The sequence below is a fragment of the Anomaloglossus baeobatrachus genome, chromosome 5 (assembly GCF_048569485.1).
Source record: "Anomaloglossus baeobatrachus isolate aAnoBae1 chromosome 5, aAnoBae1.hap1, whole genome shotgun sequence".
Taxonomy (NCBI): Eukaryota; Metazoa; Chordata; class Amphibia; order Anura; family Aromobatidae; genus Anomaloglossus; species Anomaloglossus baeobatrachus.
The window spans coordinates 507330240-507355057 of record NC_134357.1 but is presented as its reverse complement, the minus strand read 5'-3'; the positions used below and the strand labels follow the sequence as shown (position 1 = coordinate 507355057).

Below are 24818 nucleotides of genomic sequence, written 5' to 3'. Positions count from 1 at the left end.
AGGAACTCTCCCTTTGTGTACATTGACTACCCCCCTGGCTGTCAGGATTGTGGACCAGTCCCCTGAGTACACGGGCTCTACCACTGCCTGGTAATCTCGCCCTCTAGGACCTATGGATGCCCGACACCACACCATCATTTCACTTCTTGGAGGTAACACAATGGGGTTAGAATCCATTACCCGCACACTACCCAGTTCTCCACCTGACTGGTTTACCTGTTGTTTTAGCAAGAGGGCTTTAATCTCCTTCTGCAGAACCCTCTGCTGCCTGGCATCGGCAGTCTTGGCGATCTGTTGGAGCAAGAACAATACTTCTCCCAAACAATTTTCAATGACATTGGTACCTAGGATCACATGGGGATTTCTATCATTTGCATCACTTTTAACAACAATCAATCCCTGACCCCTAAGCTCCACCCTCCCCACCTTTATGGTTACTTCTTTAAATCCTATCTGCTCTACCGGTAACCCGTTTACAGCATATATAGTGAGGCTTGGATCAGGTCGGGTGAGTTCTTCATCACACCAGAATCGGCAGTACAGCTCATAGGGAATGGTGGTTACCTGTGAACCGGTGTCCAACAATGCAGAAGTGGGGATCCCGTCCAAGGTAATGGACAGAATCGGACGTCCTCCCACATACCGGGCACGCCATTCCATTGGGCCTTGTCGACTTACACCTGGGGATTGGCCCTTATCCCCAGGGGTTGCATATTTAAAGGACACCTTCTTGCAAGATGGCCTGTTTTACTGCAATGCCGGCAGATGGGTTGTCCTGAAGAACAATAGCGATCGGTGGGTCTTCCTCGCAGTGGGGGACTCCTCCGGTTCCTCATCCACGGGACGTCCTCAGGGCAGTCAGCAAGCAGGATACGGTCTGGTGGCTTGGGCTCTGGACCAAGCTGCATGGCTTTGAGGATCTTTGCTACGTCCTCGCTGAGTCGCTGCACTTGGTAACGCAGGTCCTCTGGTGCACTAGGGGTCGCAACCTGCCCATTGGCCTTTGCTAGAGTAGAGGAGGCAGGTTCCACTTCCAAGAAAGGGACACTGGCAGGTAGCACCGTCAGGGTAGAGTCTGAGGTTGCCAGGGGCTGCAACGCCTTGATAGCCCGATCTTTTAGAGTTGCAAAGTCCGCATCAGCATGTTCAAGGGACAACAGGCGCAGTTACTTGCGGTCCTCTGATGACAACAGGCCCTGTATGAACTGCTCCGTTAGCATCCGGTTTTCCTCTCTGGCACTGAGAGGATCGACATGTTTTAATGTCCTTATTGCTGCTTGGAGTCTCAGGGCATAGTCCCTGATGTTATCCTGCGGTTTCTGCCTGCAGTTGTAGAACTCCATCCGCAGTTCCACCTCAGTGCGGGTCTCAAATGCAAGTTTCATTTGTCAAAGATGGTGGTTACTGACTCGCGTTCAGCATCTGACCAAGTTTCTGCTTCTAGCTCCGCTGCCCCTTTAAGCTGACCCAGTATAATGGACGCCCTTTGCTTGCCGGTTAAGGGATATGTCCATTGAAGTAGTTATTTTCTTTTTGAATCCGGCTAAGGTATCCGATTTGCCATTGTACTGGGGCATCCAGGTCGCGCCTGGGAGGTAGGGTAGCATGAGCGGCATGATCGGTGCCACCGCCACAGCGTCTGCGCTCTGACTCGGTCCGGCAGCGTCTCCGTTCTCTTGTGCCTCCATTTTAGTCCCCCTTGGTTAATTTCAGCAACCTTCTCTATGGGGATCCCGAGCGGCTCAGGAGCTCCTGAAGTCAGGCTACTGCTCGGTGTTTGGCTTCACTGCAGATTCCCTGTGGGGGGGCGGAGCCAGGTTTTCCTGCGCACTTTTTCAAACTTTGCGCTCTTTTACAGCCAGAGTGATGGCGCAGTAGTTTTTACTGAGACAAAATGACGACAAAAGTCTATATACAATTTTAAACGGTTTAAGGCACACTGCACCCAGGGATGCTGGGCCTAGTTTGTATCCTGTTCGTGACGCCAATTTGCAGAGCGCTGCCACACCCCAGGCCCTTGGGATACTCGGTTCCGGGTGGTGGATAATGGGGATCACCGTCACAGGTGGCCGTGCCCGGTTCCGTTACCTGGGGGCGCTCGGTAACAGGGTTATTTTGTATGTTTCTTGTGACGCCACTGGCGGGTTGCGGTAATAAGATGTGCCACCGCTGCTGTGGTTTTAGGAACAGATGGTATAGCAGCAAGTGTGTTCGCACCCTCCCCCAGTAGGGGCTTAAGTCCCATGTAGGTGTGCTGCGCCTTGTGGTGCGCCAGTAATAAACATGACACAGTTCTTGCAGATTAACTGGTATTTACTCACTGATGTTGCAAGTGCAGTTTGGTACGGCTGGTCAACCGACTTTCCTTTGTCCCGCTGCTGACGTGAGTCCCAGTTGAGCCCTCCGTGCACATGCAGAGCTGATGGTCCCCTTGCCTGAAGCTGTCGGTGACCTGCGGTGCTCCGCTCCTTTTCTTTCCGGGCCCAGTATGACAGGCCTCGCGGTCCCTTGTGGGGTAGGCTACTTCTCTGTGCCCTCTCCCGGGTCCTATATATGAGGCTGTGTCCCTGAGCCTATGGGTGGTGTGGTACCCTGGAAGTCACCACACACGGCTGGATCAGCAGACCGCTTGGAGCTGTTGTCTACTCTGGGGTCCAGTACCCCCTCGTGCGTAGTGCCTGGGATCTATCTACCCTCAGGCTACTACCTCCTAGTCGCCTTTTGGGGGTCTCCTCACAATCCTCACACCCCTCTCACTCACTTGCTCCTTTCAACTGCAACTCCTTCAACTGTCGTTTTTCCTCTCTGCCAACTCTGCCTAGCAACACCTGTTGCTTCCCACAAGCCACACCCCTTTCCCAGGCTAACAGCTAAGGGATTGGTTCTCACATATGACCACTGTTAACCCTCTACATGCTGCGCCCAGGTCTCAGGGAATGTGCCTCTACCTGTGTGTGAAGTGTGGGTTGTCAGCATAGGGTGTTCCAGAAAGCCTTAGGATCCTGCAGATCACTGGGGTAGCATATCCCAGGGTGCTGCAATGGCACTACTGGACATCTTCCAATTTAAAAGGAAATATGCAAGATGTGTGTTTCATCTGCCGCACTAAATTTCCTTGACAAACCACTGTATCTACAGTCTTCAACATTGCCCATTTCTAGATGTCCTCACTGCTGAGAAATACAGGTGGATACTCAATCATGCAATAACATCCTGTAAGTGACATGGCCCCACAGAGCCCTGATCTCAACATCATCGAGTCTGTCAGGGATCACATGGACAAAAGGATTTGCCCAACCCTACATCCACGGGAGCTCTGCAGTTAGTTCTCCAACATGTCTGGAACAACTTCCTTTCTGAGTTTCTTTACAAATTGTGAGCAAATTTACCTTTGATGCCGTTTTGAAGACAAAGAAAAGTCACACCAAATATTGATATGATTTAGATTTCTGTTTTAATAATTCACTTTATTTTTATCAATTAACAAACTGCAAATGATTAACAATTCTAATTTTTAAAGCATTTCTTACTTTGCAGCAATTTTTTCATACCTGCCTAAAAAATGTTTGCACAGTACTATAAATACAAAAGTCCAGTTCTTCCCGAGCCTCTGAGGAAATGTCTTAGGGTACCGTCACACTTTAGCGACGCAGCAGCGATCCCACCAGCGATCTGACCTGGTCAGGATCGCTGCTGCGTCGCTGCATGGTCGCTGGTGAGCTGTCAAACAGGCAGATCTCACCAGCGACCAGCCCCCAGCCAGCAGTGACGTGCAAGCGATGCTGCGCTTGTACGGAGCCGGCGTATGGAAGCTGCGGACACTGGTAACTAAGGTAAACATCGGGTATGGTTACCCGATGTTTACCTTAGTTACCAGTGCACACCGCTTAACTTAGCGTGTGCAGGGAGCAGGAGCCGGCACTGGCAGCGTGAGAGCTGCGGAGGCTGGTAACGAAGGTAAATATCGGGTAACCACCTTGGTTACCCGATGTTTACCTTGGTTACAGCTTACCGCAGGCTGTCAGACGCCGGCTCCTGCTCCCTGCACATTCAGGATTGTTGCTCTCTCGCTGTCACACACAGCGATGTGTGCTTATCAGCGGGAGAGCAACAATAAAAAAACGAACCAGGGCTGTGTGTAACGAGCAGCGATCTCACAGCAGGGGCCAGATCGCTGCTCAGTGTCACACACAGCGAGATCGCTAATGAGGTCACTGCTGCGTCACAAAAAACGTGACTCAGCAGCGATCTCAGTAGCGATCTCGCTGTGTGTGCAGTACCCCTTAAAGAAATACAGACTAAACACAAGAGTAAACGTTTTAACAGCAAATAGTTTAACAATGACTGGTAACAAGTGTTAATGACATTGTCAGACCACCACTCCTGTTTGATCTGATATAAAGAGTGGATAAACAATGAAGTATGTGAGCAGGACACTTGCCGAAATGACCATCCGAGTTCCATGTGGTCTCATATAATTAATAGGATATCCTAATCATAAGATTAGACAAACTGGCCATTGGATGGTTGACTGGGCAACTGTTCTAATCAAGTATAGCCATGACAGATGTCTATGACAGATGTAATACTGAGTGGAAGAGAGCAGCAACGGACAATGCTTTTAAGACAGTTAAACTCCATAGAAAATGTAAAATATGTAGAGCTGAGCGGATCTGTTGAAGTTTGGTTTGGCAGGTTCAGCCAAACTTTAGATAAAGTTCTGTTCTGGACCCGAACTTGACCTGAATCTCATTGAAAGTCGATGATTGTGCAGGTCGGGTCTCTGTCAACATACAGTCAGTCATAAACAGAGCACTTCCGGAGGAGGGAAGTGAGATTTTTAATTTTTGTGGAACACACTACATCCGATAACGCTGATTTTACCTCCAGTGCAAGCCATTAAAACACTGCAAGTGGCTCGTACTGGGCTGAGCACTGCGATGCTCACTTGAATGGTTTGTATATGTAAAGCACCGAAACTACGACACTGATTTCTTTGAACATTCTGTGTTCGGTATGAATCCCCGAACTTTAAAGTTCAGGTTTGCTCATCTCTAAAAATATGTTAACATATGACTAATGTATGCGAGTTATTTAGATTGTTTGCTTTCCAATAACATATCTATTGGTAATTGCATAAGTTTCTAAACAATGAGTTGATGCTCTAAATTGAATTCCCTTTCTATTGTATACTATAAGTGCTGTATTTTTTTTTTCTTGTAGAACGTCAATAGCATGATTTAAAAAATAAAATAACTTCACCGCTGTATAATATGATCGTATTTTTATGCGACATGTAATTTTTAACAGGAGTATGGGTTTTCCAGTATGAGTTCTGTGTTGATTTTCAAAATGTGATTTATCTGTAAAAAATTTCCCACAATTTGAACATGAAAATGTTTTCTCCTATGTGTGACTTCTCTGATGTGTAACAAGACTTGATTCCTCTGTCAAACATTTTCCACATTCGGAACATGAAAATTGCTTTTCCTTTTTGTGCGTTCTCTGATGTGCTACAAGATATGCTTTTGCTGTAAAACATTTCCCACATTCTGGACATGAAAATGGCTTTTCTCCTGTGTGAGTTCTCTGATGTGTTGCAAGATGGAATTTCTCTGAAAAACGTTTCCCACACTCTGAACATGTAAATTTCTCCCCTGTGTGAGTCCTTTGATGTTTTGCAAGATTTGATTTCTTATTAAAAGATTTCCCACATTCTGAACATAAAAATGGCCTTTCCCCTGAGTGACTTTGTTGATGCATTACAAGACCTGATTTCCCTGCAAAACATTTTCCACAATCTAAGCACGAAAACGGCTTCTCCTTTGTGTGAGTTCTCTGATGTACAGCAAGGTTTGATTTATCTGTAAAACATTTTTCACATTTGGAACATGAAAACGGCTTCTCCCCTGTGTGAATTCTCATGTGTGTGACAAGATGGTATTTCTGTGTAAAACATTTCTCACATTCTGAACATGAAAATGGCTTTTCCCCTGTGTGGCTTCTCATGTGTGTAACAAGAGTTAATTTCCTTGAAAAGCATTTCCCACATTCTGAACATGAATATGGTTTCTTCACTGTGTGTGCTTTTGGATGTTTACTATCTTTTCTGTTATTTTTCCTTTGCTTAACGGTCTGAGATGAATCAGAAGATATGAGCTCTTGCAAAGAATCAGATGGTAGTTCTTCACTGTGAAGAGCTTGAAGTTTATCTGGAAAAATGTCATGGTCTTCATATGTATCTGGTGTGATACCATGATCATCTGTCAAATCGAAAGATATCAGATGTCCCTCTAAGCTCCTGCTACAGTCATCTGCCAAGAATAAAATTAAATATATAATTTTTCATCAACAAGGCCTTGTAATTATATCTATACAGATTATAACATTTCTATATAAGCATCTTTATGCAGATTGTAGTAAAAGTCAATTATCAACTGATAAAGACAGTAGTGGCAGCAGTAAACGTCAAAGAAGAGACTAATTGAAAATTATGTTAGGCCACTAGGTTCTGCTTTCTTTATTTTTACTTCACCATTGAAGACATGTCCTATCTAACCAAGATTCCTGCTGGTAGAGGCAGATGCCAACTGTATAACAAAGCAAGAAATTGCCATTTGTGGAACAGGCTCTGTTCCTGAGCAGCTTCACACACTCAATCTTCTCCATTATGCAGTTGCAGACACAGACAGAAGAGGGTCCCTGTGGAAGAACAGTATATGGGCCCTTTGCAGTGGAATAAAGACCCCCTTACCTCTTGCCGCCGCACAAGATGCACCAATGATATATCTGCCCTTGTCATAATGTATACATCCATCATGGAGCATGAAGTGGTTAAGGTCAAACAACAGTAGAGATGCATACAATGAAGGTGCAGAAATACAAATACTATGACTATACATAACACTCACAATAAATAACCAGGATATTAGCTGACGTAGATATGTACATATTAAATAGAGCAATCACATATAAAACTACATATAGGCTACACTGTCAAAATATAAAAATGGCGTGAAGATATATTGGATAGGGTAATTGTATGTACACATACACTGGGACATCAGCAGCCAGCTAAAAATGGGATATTGAAATATCCTTAAAAGCTCTATGATATAGTAGAACTTAGCAAAGAGACAAACATAATAGCAATTTGACAAGGATATGTTAGTACTATAGATATCTGGACTGTATTTTAATGCTAAGTCTCAGTAGTCTAGGTATTTAAACATACAGCCTTCATATCTTACACCAAAACATAGCTATAGAGAAGAGTAACAACATTCTCTACTTGAACTTCCCTGGCCCTGCAACTTCATCATTGTTTTATAGTGTGTGGGTATATTATCTCATGTTGGTTTAGCGCAGGGGTCTTCAACCAGTTGCTCGGGAGTCACATGTGGCTCGCAGGCCTGTGATGTGTGGCTCATGGCTGTCTGGCAGCTTGGTGCATAAGCACCTGGTCTGACAAACCAATGAAGATAGGCATAAATAAATCCAGTTTTTCATTTTCATGCAATATTATGCTAACTCCATTATACACCTTAGACTAAGAAATTGTGAGTACTTACACATATGTGGTACAAAAACACTTTATTGTTACAAAAATTTCACACAAAATCACAGATTATTGATTAAAAACACATAAAAGACGAAGTTCTACAGTGTACGATGCTCATAAAGGGAGTGAAGACACTATAAGTTATACATTTGCTATGGCTTGAATGTCATGGAATAGTTGCAGTAATTTTATATACTATCTCTATTCAAATGATTTTTATTAGGTTTTGTAGTTAACAAATCTTGAAATCATGCGTTACAAAATTTAAGGACATATAGATAATAAAGCAAGGTTAAGAAAATGCACATATTTTGACCCTCCAGTTTGTTAGTGTTGATACAGTAAGCAGTATATTTTGTTGGTCAAATCGATTGCTTATGAATTAACTTTTTGCAAAACATAACTAAACAACAAATAAAATTAACAACTTCCTGACACGGATTCCGTAGACAGTCCAGCAAATTTGCGAGATCAGAAACATATAATTCTAGTGAGTTTTGGATCAGGGACATTCAGGCTGACATTCAGGCTGACATATTAGGGTTTGTTCACATGGTATGCTATGACTGAACTTTGAGTAGCTGATCCATTTCCTTTGATTAAACCCAGCTCACTCAGGCTTTAAACTTATGCACGTAATATAAAATAGTTTTGTATGAGTGATAATTAAACGTGCTTATTTAATGTTTTTGCCCTGAGCTAGTTAGGGAATTTAAATACCTAGTGACAGATTTTTATGGCGCTGAATGTGAGCTTCTCCTGAATGATTACACAGAGTAGACATGTTTCAACTTTAGCATTCAGCAATTTTTGACAATTTGTGAGCATGTCGATATATACAAATAAAAAATCTTTTTTCCTTTGGAGGCATTGCTAATGTGGAATCCTTGATTATAGATCGATCTTTTTTCACATAAAGAGATAGTATGTAAAATTACTGCAACTATTCCATGACATTCAAGCCATAGCAAATGTATAACTTATAGTGTCTTCACTCCCTTTATGAGCATCGTACACTGTAGAACTTCGTCTTTTATGTGTTTTTAATCAATAATCTGTAATTTTGTGTGAAATTTTTTTAACAATAAAGTGTTTTTGTACCACATATGTGTAAGTACTCCCAATTTCTTAGTCTAAGGCAAACCAATGAAGAGCAGGTCTCCAGATGGTGACTTTTGTGAGAAGCTCCAAACAGAAGAGTAGATTTGGATGGGAGTAGGTTAGGATCTCCTGGAACTTGGTATATTACCTTAATGTGATTTCTGTGGAGAAGTTTTGGCTGTTATTTTAAAGGTAATGGGGGCTCTGGGTGTCACTAATGTGAGGGGGGTGGGAGCTGGATGTCGCTCGTAATCCTCTCTCAAAGCTGAATGTAGCTCACAAACCTCTCTCAGAGCGGAATTTGGCTCTCAAGGTCATAAAGGTTGGGGACCACTGGTCTAAGGAGAAGTGCTCAGTGCACTTGTCTGATGATGCTTCCCCTTCCTACAAACACAGCAGAGTTATTCTGGAAACATACAAACAAGTAGAGTGCCCTCCAAAAGCCAATTCATCAGGGAGTCAGTCCAACATCTCTATTAAGCTTCCTCCTTTTAAAATATTATAAAGTCAATACAAAATATATAGACTACTCAAAAAATAAAGGAAGACTCACATCAAAGTATGACCCCAATTCAGACAAGCTTCAGGGATATTAATAATTACAGTTAGGAAGCTGAGACGATTGTGAATCAATGTCACCAGCCAAAACGACAATAGGAGCACTGGAGAGGCAAAAGCAAGACAACTCGAAAAATGGAATGGTTTTGCAGGTGGCTGCTACAGACAATTAATCTTGCCTTATCCTTCCCTCCTTATACTTCTATAAAATTGCATTTTGCTATAGTTCTTGTTACCATGATTACCTGAGAATAAAACCTACCCTGAAAATAAGCCCTAGCAGAATTTTTTGGCCTTTTTGGAGTATGCTTCAAATATATGCCCTACTCCAAAAATATGCCCTAATTGCAGTTCATCGTACTAATAGTATCCTGAAATAGAGCTTGTGCAGCCCTTTTAGGATATGGATCTTTTATTGCTGTACGTTGCCCTGTTGTTTTACTGTAAGTCCCAGAAAATGTATAGTCAAGCACCCGCTGTTAATACAAAATTAATATTCACCCCTTCCTCCACCCACCCCTGCATCAGTGATTGGTGCAGTAAGACTGCTGTATTCACCTGCTGCTAATACAAAATTAATACTCACCCCTTCCTCTTCCCATCCTTCCATACCGGCATCAGTGAGTCAGTCAAACTGTTGTATTTCTTGCCTGATGATCAAATCACAATTTTCGGACTAGCCAGCGGCTCTTTTGACCTGAGAGTAACAGCATGTATTTCTATGCAGCTGTCACACTAAGATCAGGAGAGCCACTTGCTTGGCCGAGGATTGCGATGTGATTGTCTAGCAAGGAATACAATATTCTGACTGTCACAGGGTGGCAGGGGATAACAGGGGACTGGGGCTCCTAAACTAGCCCTCAGGCCACATCACATTTGAAGTCACTTTGAGAGGTCTAAGTGACAGAAAATGACCAAAAGTGACATTCTAAAAACTGCACCCCTCAAATTGCTGAAAATCACAATGTCGAAAGGAAAAAATGAAAATGTTACTTTTTCCTATAAAAATCTTACTTTAGCCCTAAATTTTGCATTTTCACAACGGTAACAAGAGAAAATGCACCATAAAATATCTTGTGCAATTTTTCCTGAGTATGCCAATACTCCATATGTGAGGGAAAACTACTATTTGGTTGCACGGCAAGGCTCAGAAGGGAAGGGAAGGGAGCGCTATTTGACCTTTGGAATGTAAAAATGGCTGGAATCTTTAGTGGATGCCATGTTGCGTTTTGAACTCCTTAGGTGCTGAAACAGTGGAGCTCCGCCATAAGTGACCGCATCTTGGAAACTAGACTTCTCAAGGGATTTATCTAGATGTGTGGTGAGCACCTTGAACCTCCAGGTGATTAACACAATTTTATAACATTGAGTCAAGTAAATGAAAAGTCATATTCTTCCGACAAAAAATTTGTTTAGCATTTTCACAATGGTAACAGGAGACAAAGCACCATATAATTTGTTGCACAATTTCTCCTGAGTATGAGTATGCCGATATCCCATATGTGGTGTAAAACTTTGGGCGCAAGGCAGAGTTTAGAAGGGAAGGAGCACTATTGGGATATTATAATTTTTCCCACTAAAATGTTGCTTTGGCTTAATGTTCAAAAAGGGTAAAGGCGTAAATGGAACATACAATTTGTTGCACTATTTTTTCCTGGTTCGCCAATACCCCATATATAATCTAAAACTACTTTTCATTGGAATGGTTTGGGGGTGCCATTTCATACTGGCAGAGCCCCTGATGTGCCAGAAAAGCAGAACCCCATAAGTGAGGTAATTTAACAAAAACAACCACAGTTACCTTGCAGAATTTCATACAATTGGGCAGTGAAGAATAATTACATCTTTTTCCCAAAAGTGTTGTTTTGGCCCCAAGTTTTTAATTATAATAAGGGCTAATAAAAGACTATGTACCATACAGTTTGTTGTGTAATTTTTAGTGAGTATGCCAATATCATAATTGCAAAGCCCATGAGGGTCCAGAACTGCAGAGATCCCCCACAAGTGACCCCGTTTTGCAAACTGCATCCCTCAGTGAATTCACCCAGAGGTGCAGTGAGCATATTGACTCTACAGGTGTGTCCCAAAATGTTCTACTATTGGGTGGTGAAGAAAACATAATTAAATGTTTACCACTAAAATGTTGTTTTAACCCGAGATTTCCAATTTTGAGAAGGGAATACATAAAGAAAAGGCCCCATAATGTGTCACACAGTTTCTCCTGAATGTGGCAATACCCGCAGGGCTCGGAAAGGAAGGAGCATCATTCCACTTTTGGAGCACAGATGTTTGCAGAATAGTTTGCAGAAACCCCCTCAAGTGACTACATTTTAGAAATTACACCCCATTTTGACTTATCTTGATGAAATTAATGCAAACTGATTCCACAAGTGAGACAAATTGGAATCCAGCTCTCAATTGGCTGAGGATTATAATTTCTATTCATCGTTGAAAAGTCATTTTGTTCTCAACTAATTAGTGAAATTATGTCAGTAAAGACTTGAATCTTCAATCCCCCTAATTTTTTTTTTCCCTTAGCTTTTCTGAGCAGTATCAATCCCAATCCTTATTATTATTATAGCATCCAATAAAACTCTGCAGAAATTGTAACACCAATTATCATCACTGTCACTATAGTTGAGGTTGTTAGGCCTCTATGTAGGATCAGACGATGAGAACTATACGAGTATAAACGCTACTAAAAGGACTTGTAAATGGCTTGTTTTTTGTACAAAAAAATGATAATTAAGAATCTCACATTTTTTCATATGTAGCATCAGTGGAGCTTATGTATTCATTAAATTCTATAAGTGCTGGCATTGTCCATATTTTGGGGAAAAGACAATGTAAAGTAATCCAAACATGTAATGACAAAGGAGAAAGAATAATAACACACACATTAAAACTTAATGACTTGGAAATTTTCTATAAATGGATTTTTAAAGGATTTTTTTTTCCTTCCCTGGCATGGTTTTCCGTGCTATTCCCCCTACTTTAATTTTCACTTAAGGGCACTTTACACACTGCGACATCGCTAGCGATCTCATTAGCTATGTGAAATTCTAGATCGCAAGTGCGATCGTTCGAGATCGCACATGCGTAAAATGACCTATGTGCGATCACGAAAGATCGCACTTGCGATCTAGAATTTCACATAGCTAATGAGATCGCTAGCGATGTCACAGCGTGTAAAGTACCCTTTACACTCTTATCTTGCAGACAAGAATGTTAAAACACATGCTGTATCCCTTTCTTTTGACTCTATCGACCAGGCTACGGACCCTCAGCTTGTCACCATCCCCAATCATATTTTATCATTGTCACATGGCCATTGGGATGTGAACCCTGTGACGTGACAAGCAGGGTGTAGTTTCATTAATGATGTTGTATATTCTCCCAGTCACATGACCTTTCGGTATGGATTTTAATTGGTAGGAAACTTTCACGGTGTAGGTGGAAAGCAGGAGACAGGGGCTCCTAGAATGGCTCTCAGGCTAGGGGAAGCCTGTCTGTGTAACCCAGAAGCACCAAATGAGGCATAGTGTGGTGTGTCAGATTGTGCAGTGTGGGCAGCATCAGATGCCGCCATGACACGTGTCGAGTTTATAAACACCATGTGACAGAGACTTGGATTTATATGGATCCATGCTGGGATGATGCCACCCACAGAAGAAGGCGTTGTGTTGAAATATACGTCGGGGATGCCATCATGCCAACAGGAGAGGACTAATGGATATATGTATACTAACACATTTGTTCATTACTACTGATTAGAATTTTCTTTGTTAACCCCATCACTGCCCTTGTAAATTACTTTATGATCAGTTTATGCTTCACTAAATGTCATCTCTGATTGCGTTGGATGCCTTTTATATTGCTGTATTCATATTTTTACCTAATAAAGTTTCATTTGTCATACCTTTTACTGTTATGTGTTCATACTATCTTTTCTTTCCATTTTATTGTTTGCCTTTTGGTTTGCCCTATATTTAGCCCCAAACTACTATACCCATAACTTATTAATTCCTGATTATCTCTCATACAGTCTACATAATTCTCCTCAGAATATTTTCTCCAGTGATTTTGATTGTTCAATCATATTTTACCAGAGGCTTTGCATATCTGTAAAATCCCTCCTAGAAAGGTCTTCATTTAACATAGCGAAAGAAGATTATATATTGAGGACATTTCTGCAAGTTGGCAATACAGAAGTGTGAGTTCTTCCCAAAATCCCACCTACTGTAAGGGGGGAATGTACTGATGGGCTAGGGGTTCCTAAACTGGCCCTAAAACCCAGGACCCTGTCCCTCTTCTCGGAGGTAAGCTTGATGATAGCCAGGTCCGAGTTCCCAACGTGACCCTGTCTCCTGTCCGAGCCATGATCTTACTCCCCCACCCAGGTAGCGGGCTGGAAACCCAGAAACAAAACCCCACAGAAAAGACACAGACAAGGAAGAATGAAACCTCGTACACAAAGAACCCAAACACAAAGGAGAGAAAATATGTGAAATAAAGAAAATGGTAGTAAGAAACTCACAACAGGGAATCATTTACATGGCGCAGGAAAGCAACTGTTGTTCACCATGAACTGACAACCACTGAGACTGGGATCGCTGATGTTATATTCGGCAGTGTTCCACTACAATCACCAGCCTTAAATAGGAATGGAGCAGCTGTGAATCATAATCAGCAACCTGGCTCTCAGAAGAGGTGCCCACTGCTCCAAAAAAGGATTAACTCCTGAATGGCTGGGAACAGTGAAACAACTCAGCCGACACCCAGGAGAGCTGAGCACTAAAGAGAGACCAGGTTGCCTATCGGACTCTGTAATGTGAACAGAGTTCGATGCAGTAGTAGTAATCCGTGTGTACAGATCTGGAAAGCGCACGACACTGACCTATTGATTCTTTTACCTTTTCCTAGTTTGCAATGGACCCATATAATTATATAATTGAGGACAAGTGATGGTCGGACTCTCAGATAACCAGATTCAGCTGGTGTAACCGGATTAAAACAAAAACCCAGCTATCTGGCGTACGCTGATCACCATACAAGTCTATGGGGGCCAGAATCCGGACCTTAAAAATGGTGATAGGAGGGATAGAGGCATTGAAGCAAGCGCATTATACTTACCAAGTCTCTTGCGTGGCTGTATGCTGCTTCCGGGGCCACTCATTATCGCTCATCCATATGCCCTGCTCTCTCCACATGAGGTTCCTTTTATTTTGATTCACAGCCAAGATAAGTGCATGGCTGGGGGCTGCACCCTGTAGCTGTATGCTTTATCTGTGCTGGGTGTTATAATATGAGGGGACCCTATGAATATTTTTATTACTTATTTAGTTTTACACCACGATAGGGACTCACAGACAGGGTCTGTGATTGCAAGGAGTCAGACATGCTGTCACACAGCGTGGGGGCGTGTCTGACTGCAACCAATCACAGACGCCAGGACTGCCTGTGAGTGGGGAAAGCAATGCATATGGATGCACAATAATGAGCAGCACCGGAAGTAGAGTGAGCGGCCCCGGAAGCAGTGAACAGCCACTCAGGAAATTCAGTAAGTATAACGAGCTTGCTTTATTCTTATTATCTTTATTTGTCCTTTATTTTTTTTTAATTTCCCAAGTTTCCAGATCATTACCCGGAGTTCCCTGAGAATTACAGGCCCAGGTGTGGCATTCGGGTACGTTTGAAACCACGGGGATCCGGACTTTTACTGTCTGGATCAACCCATCACTATTGAGGACTATACAACAGATTTACCCAGCTCATTTGACTGTACAGTTCCTTGGTGATTGTGAAGCAATTCCCCAAAATTATACACGTTTTTTTACGAGGTCTTCCTATATTTGCTTACTTTTCCTCGATCCCCATATGCTCTTATTTCAATGCTGCTCAACTCCTACACCAAATGACTTACATCCTCTTCTTATCAGATACATTTGTGACCTCTGCAGCCAGTCACTGATCTCAGAGTTTACCAATTAGTTTTTGCTGTGGCAAGTAGTTGGCTGCAGTAATCGTGTTTTTTACATTCTTCTGTGTAAAAAGTTCAATTTCAGCTTAATTCCAGTTTCGCTAATTAAAATTTTTCCATTTACACATCAAAATTTCCTGCCAGAAAAATTCACATAAAACTCCTCTCAAAAAAGTCACCATGAAACTTTAGCAGTTAGCAACTGAGTAGAATATATGACTTCTCTGCATTTAGTAGTTACTACTCACCTGTATAGTTATCTGTAGGAATCTCCTCTTTACACCAATCCTCATCCCTCACATATCTCCCTGTAGCATTAATATAGATCAGATCTTCACCCTGAAACGAATATTGGAAAAGTCACAGGGAGATGGAGAAGTCGTAATAAATTATTTTGAAAAACACAAAAGATGATAAATTAAAATGATGACAAAGTAAAAACCATGACAGCAGTAGATATCACAGAGCTGCTGGTCTAATCCAACCTTTCGGCTCCTAAATGTAATCAGCAGTCTCCATAACCAGAATATTATGAAGATTCAGACATCTAATGTCGATGATCAGCTTTATCCTGTCATCTCCACCAAGTATAAACTATACACTGAATGGCCACAGTATTAGAGACACCCATCTAGTAGCATGAAGAATATCCTTTAACCTTCAGAACATCAGAAATTTCTCGCGTCATACATTTCACAAAGATTTGAAGTAGTTTTGCAGGAATATTGGCCCATGCCAACATCTAATTTATGGCAACTTCTTCTTGCAGTTGCCAAAAATTAGATGTTCTGAACATGTCATTCTACCATTACACTATGCAATGAAATCGTTCCACAGAATGGGACAATTAGGTGAAGCATAAAAAACTCATTGTCACGTTTCAGGAATTAGTCCATGACAATAAGGCCCTTGAGCTGCCATGAGGTGATGGTCTTGTTTGCCTCCAATGCTTAGGTAAGCCCTTATGTCTAAACATCCATACACAGGTATAAAAGGACCCAGGATGTGCCAATAAAACATTCTTCACACCATTAGGCTATGTGCGCACGTTGACGTTTTTGCAATTCACAAAAACGCACCAGCGGTAAAAACGCACCGTGTTTTACCGCGTTTTGTGCGGTTTTGGCTGCGTTTTTGTTTACTGCGTTTTGCTGTGTTTTTCCAATGCATTGCATGGGTGGAAAAACGCAGAAAAATGGAGAAAAGAATTGACATGAGCATTTTTTTTTCCACCAGCCTGACATGTTGACACCTACAGGAAAGATATATGGATTCATGCTGCTTGTGCCGAATTCTGACCATCCCATCAGAATGGGTCAACAGAAATCTGGACTTATGTGACTGGACAATGTTTTTCCAGTGATCATTAATATAATTCTATAGTCTTTTGCCCAATAAAGTTTTTCCTTTTTGTTTCTCTTAGACATCAATGTTGCTAGAACTGGTTATTTGCTGTTATAGCCCATCTGTGCTAAGGAACGGCAAGTGTATTTGGACATGTTCGTTGGACACTAAGTTGCATGACTGCACCAAACATTCTTCAAAACAATTCTTGATATCTTCCTAGACAAGTTGTTTATGTCCACAGCATTCATTGTGTTTCATATAAAGACCTCATGAGTTAGGCAGATTCTAAAATATTGGCCCTAGCTAATCTACCACTGATGACCTTGTCACATTTGAAGTTATTAAAAGCACTACATTTTCCCATTTTAATGTGGCTTCACACTATAGCTGATCCATGGAAAACTGATCATGCTGATTACATGCTGCACTCTGCAGTCACAATTCCAATTTTCCATATGATGAAGCTCCAATCATAAAAGAGCTTATGTCTCCAATAATTTTGATAAAACAAGACTAAATATAAGACAGCCGTCTACACATCATAAAGGAGATCTCATGATACCTCATCTCCATTTACTGGATGATCCTGAGGAACATCGGGATTTTCTTCTGAACTGTCATGTGGAAGAAGAGGACGGGGACATCTCTCTGGTGTTGTCTTCTTACTGGATGGAACTGAAGTAAACACATACAGGGACTGAATTCATTCTTTACATACAGATAATTATCGGCCATGTGTATTTAGTCCTGTCTATTACCTGGTGATGTGAGGGGCTGGGGATCCTCCATCATGACTTCCTTGTACAAATCTTTGTGTCCTTCTAAATACTCCCACTCCTCCATGGACAAATAGACTGTGACGTCCTGACACCTTATAGGAACCTGACACATACAATGATACCATCATCCCCCGATCCCTTCATAGCGTTACTGTATAATGTCCCAGCATTACCAGCAGTGTCACCTCTCCAGTCAGCAGCTCAATCATCTTGTAGGTGAGTTCTAAGATCTTCTGGTCATTGATGTCCTCATGTATCGGGGGGTGAGGTGGAGGCCCCGTGATTGGGCTCAGGGGTCTTCCCCATTCCTCAGACACAGGGTCCTGACAGCGCTCACTAGAGGTCTTCTTCACTACTGTGTAATCCTGGTTATGGAGAGACACATTAATAAATCTCACTACAGACATTTCCAGAGTCCTCACCTCTCCAGTTCTGTCCATCTGTTATTCCCATAGATAAGAATGATGTAATGTGACGTCATCAGAATCTCTCACCTCTCCAGTAAGCCGGAAGAGGATCTCTAGGGTGAGGTGTAATATCCTCTCCGCAATCTTGTCCCGGTCCTTATCCATCCTTGAAGGGTCAATCAGGAAAATTCTCTTATATAGAAGATCTGAGAGGATCCGATATTTTAGGGACCTGAATGGGGAGAAGATGAGCCAATTTAACAGCTTAAGGATCCCATGTAAACATTACTGGTGATAATAAAGAAAAACATATGAAAAGATATAATGTATAAATGTCGCATCCTCCCTTCTCTGGAACTGCGTAGGCCATGTGCTTATGTCGCGGGCGGAGGAGGGGACGCTGCGCTCTCCCACTGCTCGGGTCCGGCTGCCGCTGCTGCTGCGGCCTGCTGCTGCTCGGTGGCTTGAGCGATGGGCCGGATCCCGGGGACTCGAGCGGCGCTCCTCGCCCGTGAGTGAAAGGGGTTTGGTTTTTGGGATAGTTTATTGTCCGTGACGCCACCCACGGTTGTGGTGATTGTATGGACACCACCGCTGCTCTGTATGGGGATCCCGGGAGCGGTGACAGGGAGCAGCAAAGTTGTTAGTTCTCCCCTCCGTGGGTAGGGGGTGGTTGTCCCGGGGCCCAGTGATGAGGTGGGGGATGCTGAATGGCAGGGCCGGTGCAGGGCTTGGTGGGGTGCAGGGACGCGGGGGCAGCGCTGTGCCTCACGGCACTGTGGTACTCACTCAGCCTGAGACGGTGACACAGTTCTCGGTAAAACACACGGCTGGAAAGACGGTTCCCACGGACGGCTGCTGTTGCTTTTCCCCAGTAGTTGACGGTGACGGTCTCTGTCCCTGCACCTAATGAAATGTTGGTAGCGATGGGTTCCCACCGGTAACCCGCTCCCCGGCTTGGATATGTGCCAGAGGAGCCCCTCTTTGTCCGCAGGCGCTGGCCCTGAGAAACTGGTGCCTTGGCGGTGGCGGTGTCTCTCTCTAACGGTTGGACTGTTGCCTTCAATCGGGACTTGGTTGTTGGGAGACCCAGAGGTCCCCTTCACTGACGGATTTGGCAAATTCACGGCGACTCCTAGCCTTGCCGGGATCCGAAAGGCCCCTGCCAATGGTGCTGGCTTCTCTTCGTATACCGCTCCGGTACCGCCGGGCCACCACCCGTCCACGGTCCTTACGGCAACCTCCGAGCAGCCTCTCCTGCAGACGGTCACCGCCGTCTGCTAACCTTGCTGTTCTCAGTCCGGGGCACACACCCGGACCAACTTCAGGCTTTCTCAACTGTCACTTTCTCTTCCACTTTTACTCCTCTCTCTTGCTCCTCTACCACTTCACTCTTTACTCTCACTCTCCCTAGACTGATCTGCCTGGTTTTCCCGCCTCCAGGGCTGTGAACTCCTCGGTGGGCGGAGCCAACCGCCTGGCCCACCCCCTGGTGTGGACATCAGCCCCTGGAGGAAGGCAACAAGGATTTTTGTGTAGCTTTGGTGTACCTATCCGGGGTGTAGGGTGTGATGGTGTTATGACTTGTGACCCCTGGCTTGCCCAGGGCGTCACATTCCCCCTTAGCAAAATGCAGACCGTCCGCGGGCTGCCCGTCCAACACCGGTTTTATTTTTCTGAAAAGATATAAAAATATGACATACAAGTAAAATAACTTCATCCCACATCGGGAGGTGCTTTGCTTAAACGTTACAAACGGTTTTAAACGGTTGCGGCTGCCGCTCTCTCCCACCCAAGTAACCTGGCCCTGATGCTGCCCCTAAAACCCAGGCAGCACCCCTTGACCCCAGTCCTGCACCAAGTTACCCGAGCGGGATCTGTCCTTCCCCTCCAGAGGGTAGCCACCAGTTCCTGTGGTGGCTGGGCCCCAGCCTGCTCCACTGCGGGCCCTCCCTCCAACCTGCCTCTCCGGAGGCGGTAACGGTGGCTGCAACAACAACATTTTTATTTACAAGCCACTAATGTTTGTGGTTGCCCTGCAAGTTCTCGGGCCTGTTCATAGAGAGTTCCCTATGCAACTTTTGAAGGGTCCCTACGGGGACAACAATGCCGGCAACGGCCGGTTCCAATCACGGTTGACAATCAGCTGAGGCTTCGGTTGCTTACTTTCATTTTATCTCAAAACTTTTCAAAACTTTCAACACACACAGACTTCCTCCCCCCTTTTAAAGGACGGTTTCCCTGTACCTAAGTGGGGGTCTACCTAGGTTGGGACGGGTGGACCTCCGGTGTCCAGTGTAAGTAGGGCTAGGCAGTGGGGCAGAGGGAACAATCAGTTCCTCCTCCCTGCTCTCGTGTGGGGCAGGCGGAGGCATAGGGGAGCTGGGTACAGGTTCATCCCTGGGCACTGGCACTGACTCACGGTTGACCGCCTCCATCACTTCTTCATCCATGGGTTGTGGGAACAGTATCACTGGAAGAATTACCGCGCCGTTCTGTGTAGGCCAGTCCGCTGGGAAGTCTCTCATCGCAGTGTGGATCACCTCTTTTGCCTTCCCTGCTGGTGGGGGAACCGGTACTTCAGCCGCCGCTCTTAAGGCTGGTGGGCACCTTTTCAGATGGTCCCGGGAAACCGTGGCCAAAGTGCCCCCTTGGTCACGACTGATTTGGTAGGCCTTCCCATCTTCCCATCCTGTGGGCTGTATGACGTACGGGGTTTGTTCCCATTGATCATCCAGCTTGTGGGTTCTCCTCTTCCGCTTCAGTACGACATCTCCGGGCTGAAAAGGGCCAGCAGACGCCTTTTGATTGAAGCGCTGCTCCTGCAGTTCCCGACTCCGACTCAAGTTCTTCTCAACATATTCTTGAATCTGCCGGTATAGTACCCTCCGCCGAGTTTCCCATTCAGCTGTCGAAGGGAGTGCTTCCGGGGCCTCCAATCCCATTTCCAGGTCCACCGGCAGTCGGCCGGGGCGAGCCCTCATCAGATATGCTGGGGTGCACTTCGTTGAGCTGGACGGGATGTTGTTGTACATATCGACCAAGTCGGGTAGCTTCTCTGGCCACAGGTTCCGCTCTTCCAGCGGTAACGTCTTGAGGAGTCCCAGTACCAAGTGGTTCATTTTCTCACACATGCCGTTGGTCTGGGCATGGTAAGGGGTGGTCCGGATCTTCTTGCAGCCGTACAACTGGCAGAACTCATGGAACACCTCTGCTTCAAAAGCCGGGCCTTGGTCAGTAAGCACTTTGTCTGGGTATCCATGTGGCCGGCAGAAATAAGCCTGGAACGCTCTAGCGGCAGTACGACCAGTTAGGTCCTTGACTGGGACAACCACCATGAACCTCGAATAGTGGTCTACTATGGTCAACGCGTATGCGTACCCACTTCGGCTGGGGGTGAGCTTGACATCGTCCAGGGCGACCAGCTCCAGCGGCTGATGTGTAATGATCGGGTGTAGGGGCGCCTTCTGGCTGGCCTCGTCCTTCCTCCTCAGTGTGCAAGGACCGCACTCTCGGCACCAGGCCTCTACAGACTCCCGCATTCCACTCCAATAGAACCGCTCTCTCAACAGCATCTCCAGCTTCTTCCATCCGAAGTGTCCGGCACCATCATGGTATGCCTGCAAAACAGTGGGCACATCAGCTTGGGGAATAACCAACTGGCGGATTTTCTCATGAGTCATCGGGTTGATCAGCTCACGGTACAGCTTCCCTTGATGTAGATACAGCCGGTTCCGTTCCTTCCACAAGCGTTGGGCTTCAGCTGGGGCGGCAGGGTCCATCCCAACAGCGCCTCGTTCCACTAGGGTCTTGACTAGGCGGACAGCGGGCGCCTGGTCTTGAGCTTCCTGCCACTCCTGACTGGGCAGTGGATCCAGGTTCACCCGTTGTTGGTGGACATGTACCTTCTCAGTTGGTGGCTGGTGAAATGCAGGCAACTCGATCTCTTCGAGGTCGTCATCCTCGCACCCTTCTTCTGACAAGTGGGGCATCCGAGAGAGTGCATCAGCATTAATGTTGACACGACCAGCCCTGTATTTGATTGTGAAGTCATAGTTGGCTAGCCTGGCCACCCACCGCTGCTCCAACGCGCCCAACTTGGCCGTGTCCAGGTCAGTCAACGGATTGTTATCCATGAAAGCGGTGAATTTTGCTGCGGCCAAGTAGTGGCGGAACCGCTCGGTGATAGCCCATACCAGTGCCAGGAGCTCGAGCTTGAAGGAGCTGTAGTTCTCAGGGTTCCTTTCCGTTGGCCGGGAGCTTTCGGCTAGCATAAGCAATCACTTTTTCCTTCCCGTCCTGGACCTGGGACAGGACTGCCCCCAATCCCACATTGCTGGCATCTGTGTAGAGGATGAATGGGCAGCCGTAGTCAGGGTACGCTAGGACCTCTTCTCCGGTCAAGGCCGCTTTCAGCTGGCGGAAGGATTCCTCATGCCTTTCTTCCCACACCAGTGGGGCTCCGATGGGTCTACCACCTTTGGTCTGCCCCACGAGATGTTGCATGGGGGCAGCCATCTTCGTGTACCCCTTGATAAAGCGTCGGTAGTACCCCACCAGACCCAGAAACTGCCTTACTTCCCTCATTGTGGTTGGTCTTGGCCAGCCTTGGATGGCAGTGATCTTCTCAGGGTCGGGGGCGACACCTTCTGCACTCACTACATGCCCCAGGTACTGCACTCTGGGTTTCAGCAGGTGACACTTAGAGGGCTTCAACTTCATCCCGTATTTGGCAAGGGACGTGAACACCTCGGCCAGGTGCTCCAGATGGGCTTCATACGTCTGAGAGTACACAATCACATCATCCAAGTATAACAGGACGGTCTCGAAGTTTAGATGTCCCAGACAGCACTCCATCAGCCGTTGGAAGGTTCCAGGGGCGTTGCACAGCCCGAACGGCATACTATTGAATTCACAGAGCCCCATTGGGGTGGTGAAGGCGGTTTTCTCCCGGTCCTCCGGTGCCACTGCCACTTGCCAGTATCCACTGGTGAGGTCAAGGGTAGAGAAGTAATTTGCAGTTCTCAGTGCGGCCAAAGACTCTTCGATACAGGGCAGTGGATAAGCATCTTTATGCGTTATCTGGTTAATCTTCCACGCACATCCGCATGGTGCCATCCTTCTTTGACCAGCACCAACGGGGCGGCCCAGGGACTACAGCTGTCCCGAATAACCCCTGCCTCTTTCCTGTTCCTCAACATATCTTTGGCGCATTGGTAATGCGCAGGGGGAATAGGCCTGTACCTCTCTTTGATAGGGGGGTGCTCACAGGTGGGGATGTGGTGTTGGACCCCTTTGATCTGCCCAACGTCTAATGGATGTTTGCTGAAGACTTGCTCATACTCCCGCACCACCCTGTACACCCCTTCTTTGTGATGTGTAGGGGTATCGTCAGTGCCCACGTGTAACTGTTGGTGCCACTCATTTAACTCCCCTTGGGGCGGGTGAGTGCTGGTAGTAGGTGGGGAGACTGGGGGAGCTGCCTCGTGGATAGTGTGGGGATCCAGGGTGAGCAGCTTGGCAAGGGTGGCATACCGGGAAAGCCTGACTTCTTCCTCCCCACAGTTCAGCACCCTCACGGGCACTCTCCCCTTCTTTACATCTACCACCCCTCGGGCGGCCATTACGGTGGGCCAGTGTTCGGAGGGCATGGGCTCTATCATGGCAGGGTAGTCACGCCCCTGAGGCCCTACTGCCGCTCTACACCAAATCATCATCTCGCTCCTAGGGGGTACAATCAACGGAGCAGCATCCATCACTCTCACTCCACCAATCTCTCCCCCTGTTGAGTTTACATGCTGGCAGTACATCAAGGCTCGGATCTCACGCTGCACAGCTCTCTGTCGGCTCCCCGCCGCCGTGGCGGCCAGCTGCTGCAGTAGGGCCAACACATCACCCATACAGTGCTCCATCACATTGGTTCCTAGCACTATCTTCGGGTTATGGTCACTGGGTTCATTCATGATCACAATCATACCCTGGTGTTGCAGTTCAGCTCGCCCCACTGTCATAGCCACTTGTTTATACCCCACTTGGGTCAATGGGAGTCCATCAGCAGCAATCAGTGTTATACTAGTATCTGGGGGTGCCAGCTCGTCTGTCCCCCAATACCGCTGGTATAATGTGTATGGTATGGTGGTTACCTGTGATCCAGTGTCCAAGAGAGCCATCACCGGTATGCCGTCCACAGCCACGGGGATGATGGGCCGGGCCCCGATATACCGGTCCCGCCAGTCTGGGGGGCCACGGGGTTCTACTCCTGAGGATTGGCCTGTGGCCCCAGGGGTTGCTCGTTTAACGGGCACTGTCGGAAGTAATGGCCAGGCTTGCTGCACTTGTAGCAGGTTGGAGGTCTGTTCCGTGAGTTGTTAGCACTTCTCCGCTGCATCCAGGGAACATCCTCAGGGCTGTCGGCGAGCTGTATTCTGGTCGGAGGCTGGGATCTGGTCAAAGGTTGGAGTGCAGCGAGAATCTTGGCGAGGTCTCCGTCCATGCGGCGGACCTGGGCTGCCAGATCTTCCATTGTGCTGCTGGGAGCTGTAGGCATTGGAGAGGCTGGCGGGGCAGGGGCCACCACGACGGGGGCCGTCTCAATTGGCCACGGGGCTGGCTCCGAGATTTCTGAAGCTGGGGGTTGCAGTGCTTTAATGGCCCGTTCCTTTAACACAGCAAAGTCCACATCAGGGTGTTCCAGGGCCCACAGCCGGAGCTGTTTGCGATCCTCAGAGGACCTCATCCCCTGCACAAATTGCTCTACTAACATCTTGTTGCTGTCCGCCTCATTGATAGTGTCTACCCGCTTTAGGGTGCGAAGGGCGGTTTGCAGACGTAAAGCGTAGTCCCGAATGCTATCCACAGACCGTTGCCGGCACTGGTAAAACTGCATCCTCAGCTCAGCTTCGGTACGGGTCTCAAAGGCAGTCTGTAGCTTCTCAAAGATGGTGGCTACAGAGAACCGGTCCCCCTCGGCCCAGGTCTCCGCTTCCTGCTCAGCCGCGCCGGTTAGCTGGCCCAGCACTACCGCTGCACGTTGCTTATCAGTTAGGGGGTACAATTCCAAAAGCGGATTAAGCTTTTGCCGGAAA

The 24818-nt window shown here is 46.1% G+C and overlaps 1 protein-coding gene across 1 annotated transcript in view; it reads right to left on the bottom strand.

Annotated features, from left to right (window-relative positions):
* Positions 1-4050: 4050 nt before the first annotated feature.
* Positions 4051-24818, bottom strand: part of LOC142311986 (gastrula zinc finger protein XlCGF66.1-like) — a 42821-nt gene continuing 22053 nt past the window's right edge. The window contains exons 2-7 of the mRNA XM_075350862.1: positions 17821-17965; positions 17512-17691; positions 17306-17429; positions 17110-17222; positions 15449-15539; positions 4051-6314 (exon numbers count right to left, since the gene is read on the bottom strand). Of these exons, the coding sequence (XP_075206977.1) occupies positions 5407-6314; positions 15449-15539; positions 17110-17222; positions 17306-17429; positions 17512-17691; positions 17821-17898 (1494 nt within the window). The 5' untranslated portion in view covers positions 17899-17965 and the 3' untranslated portion in view covers positions 4051-5406. The remainder of the gene's footprint in view (positions 6315-15448; positions 15540-17109; positions 17223-17305; positions 17430-17511; positions 17692-17820; positions 17966-24818) is intronic.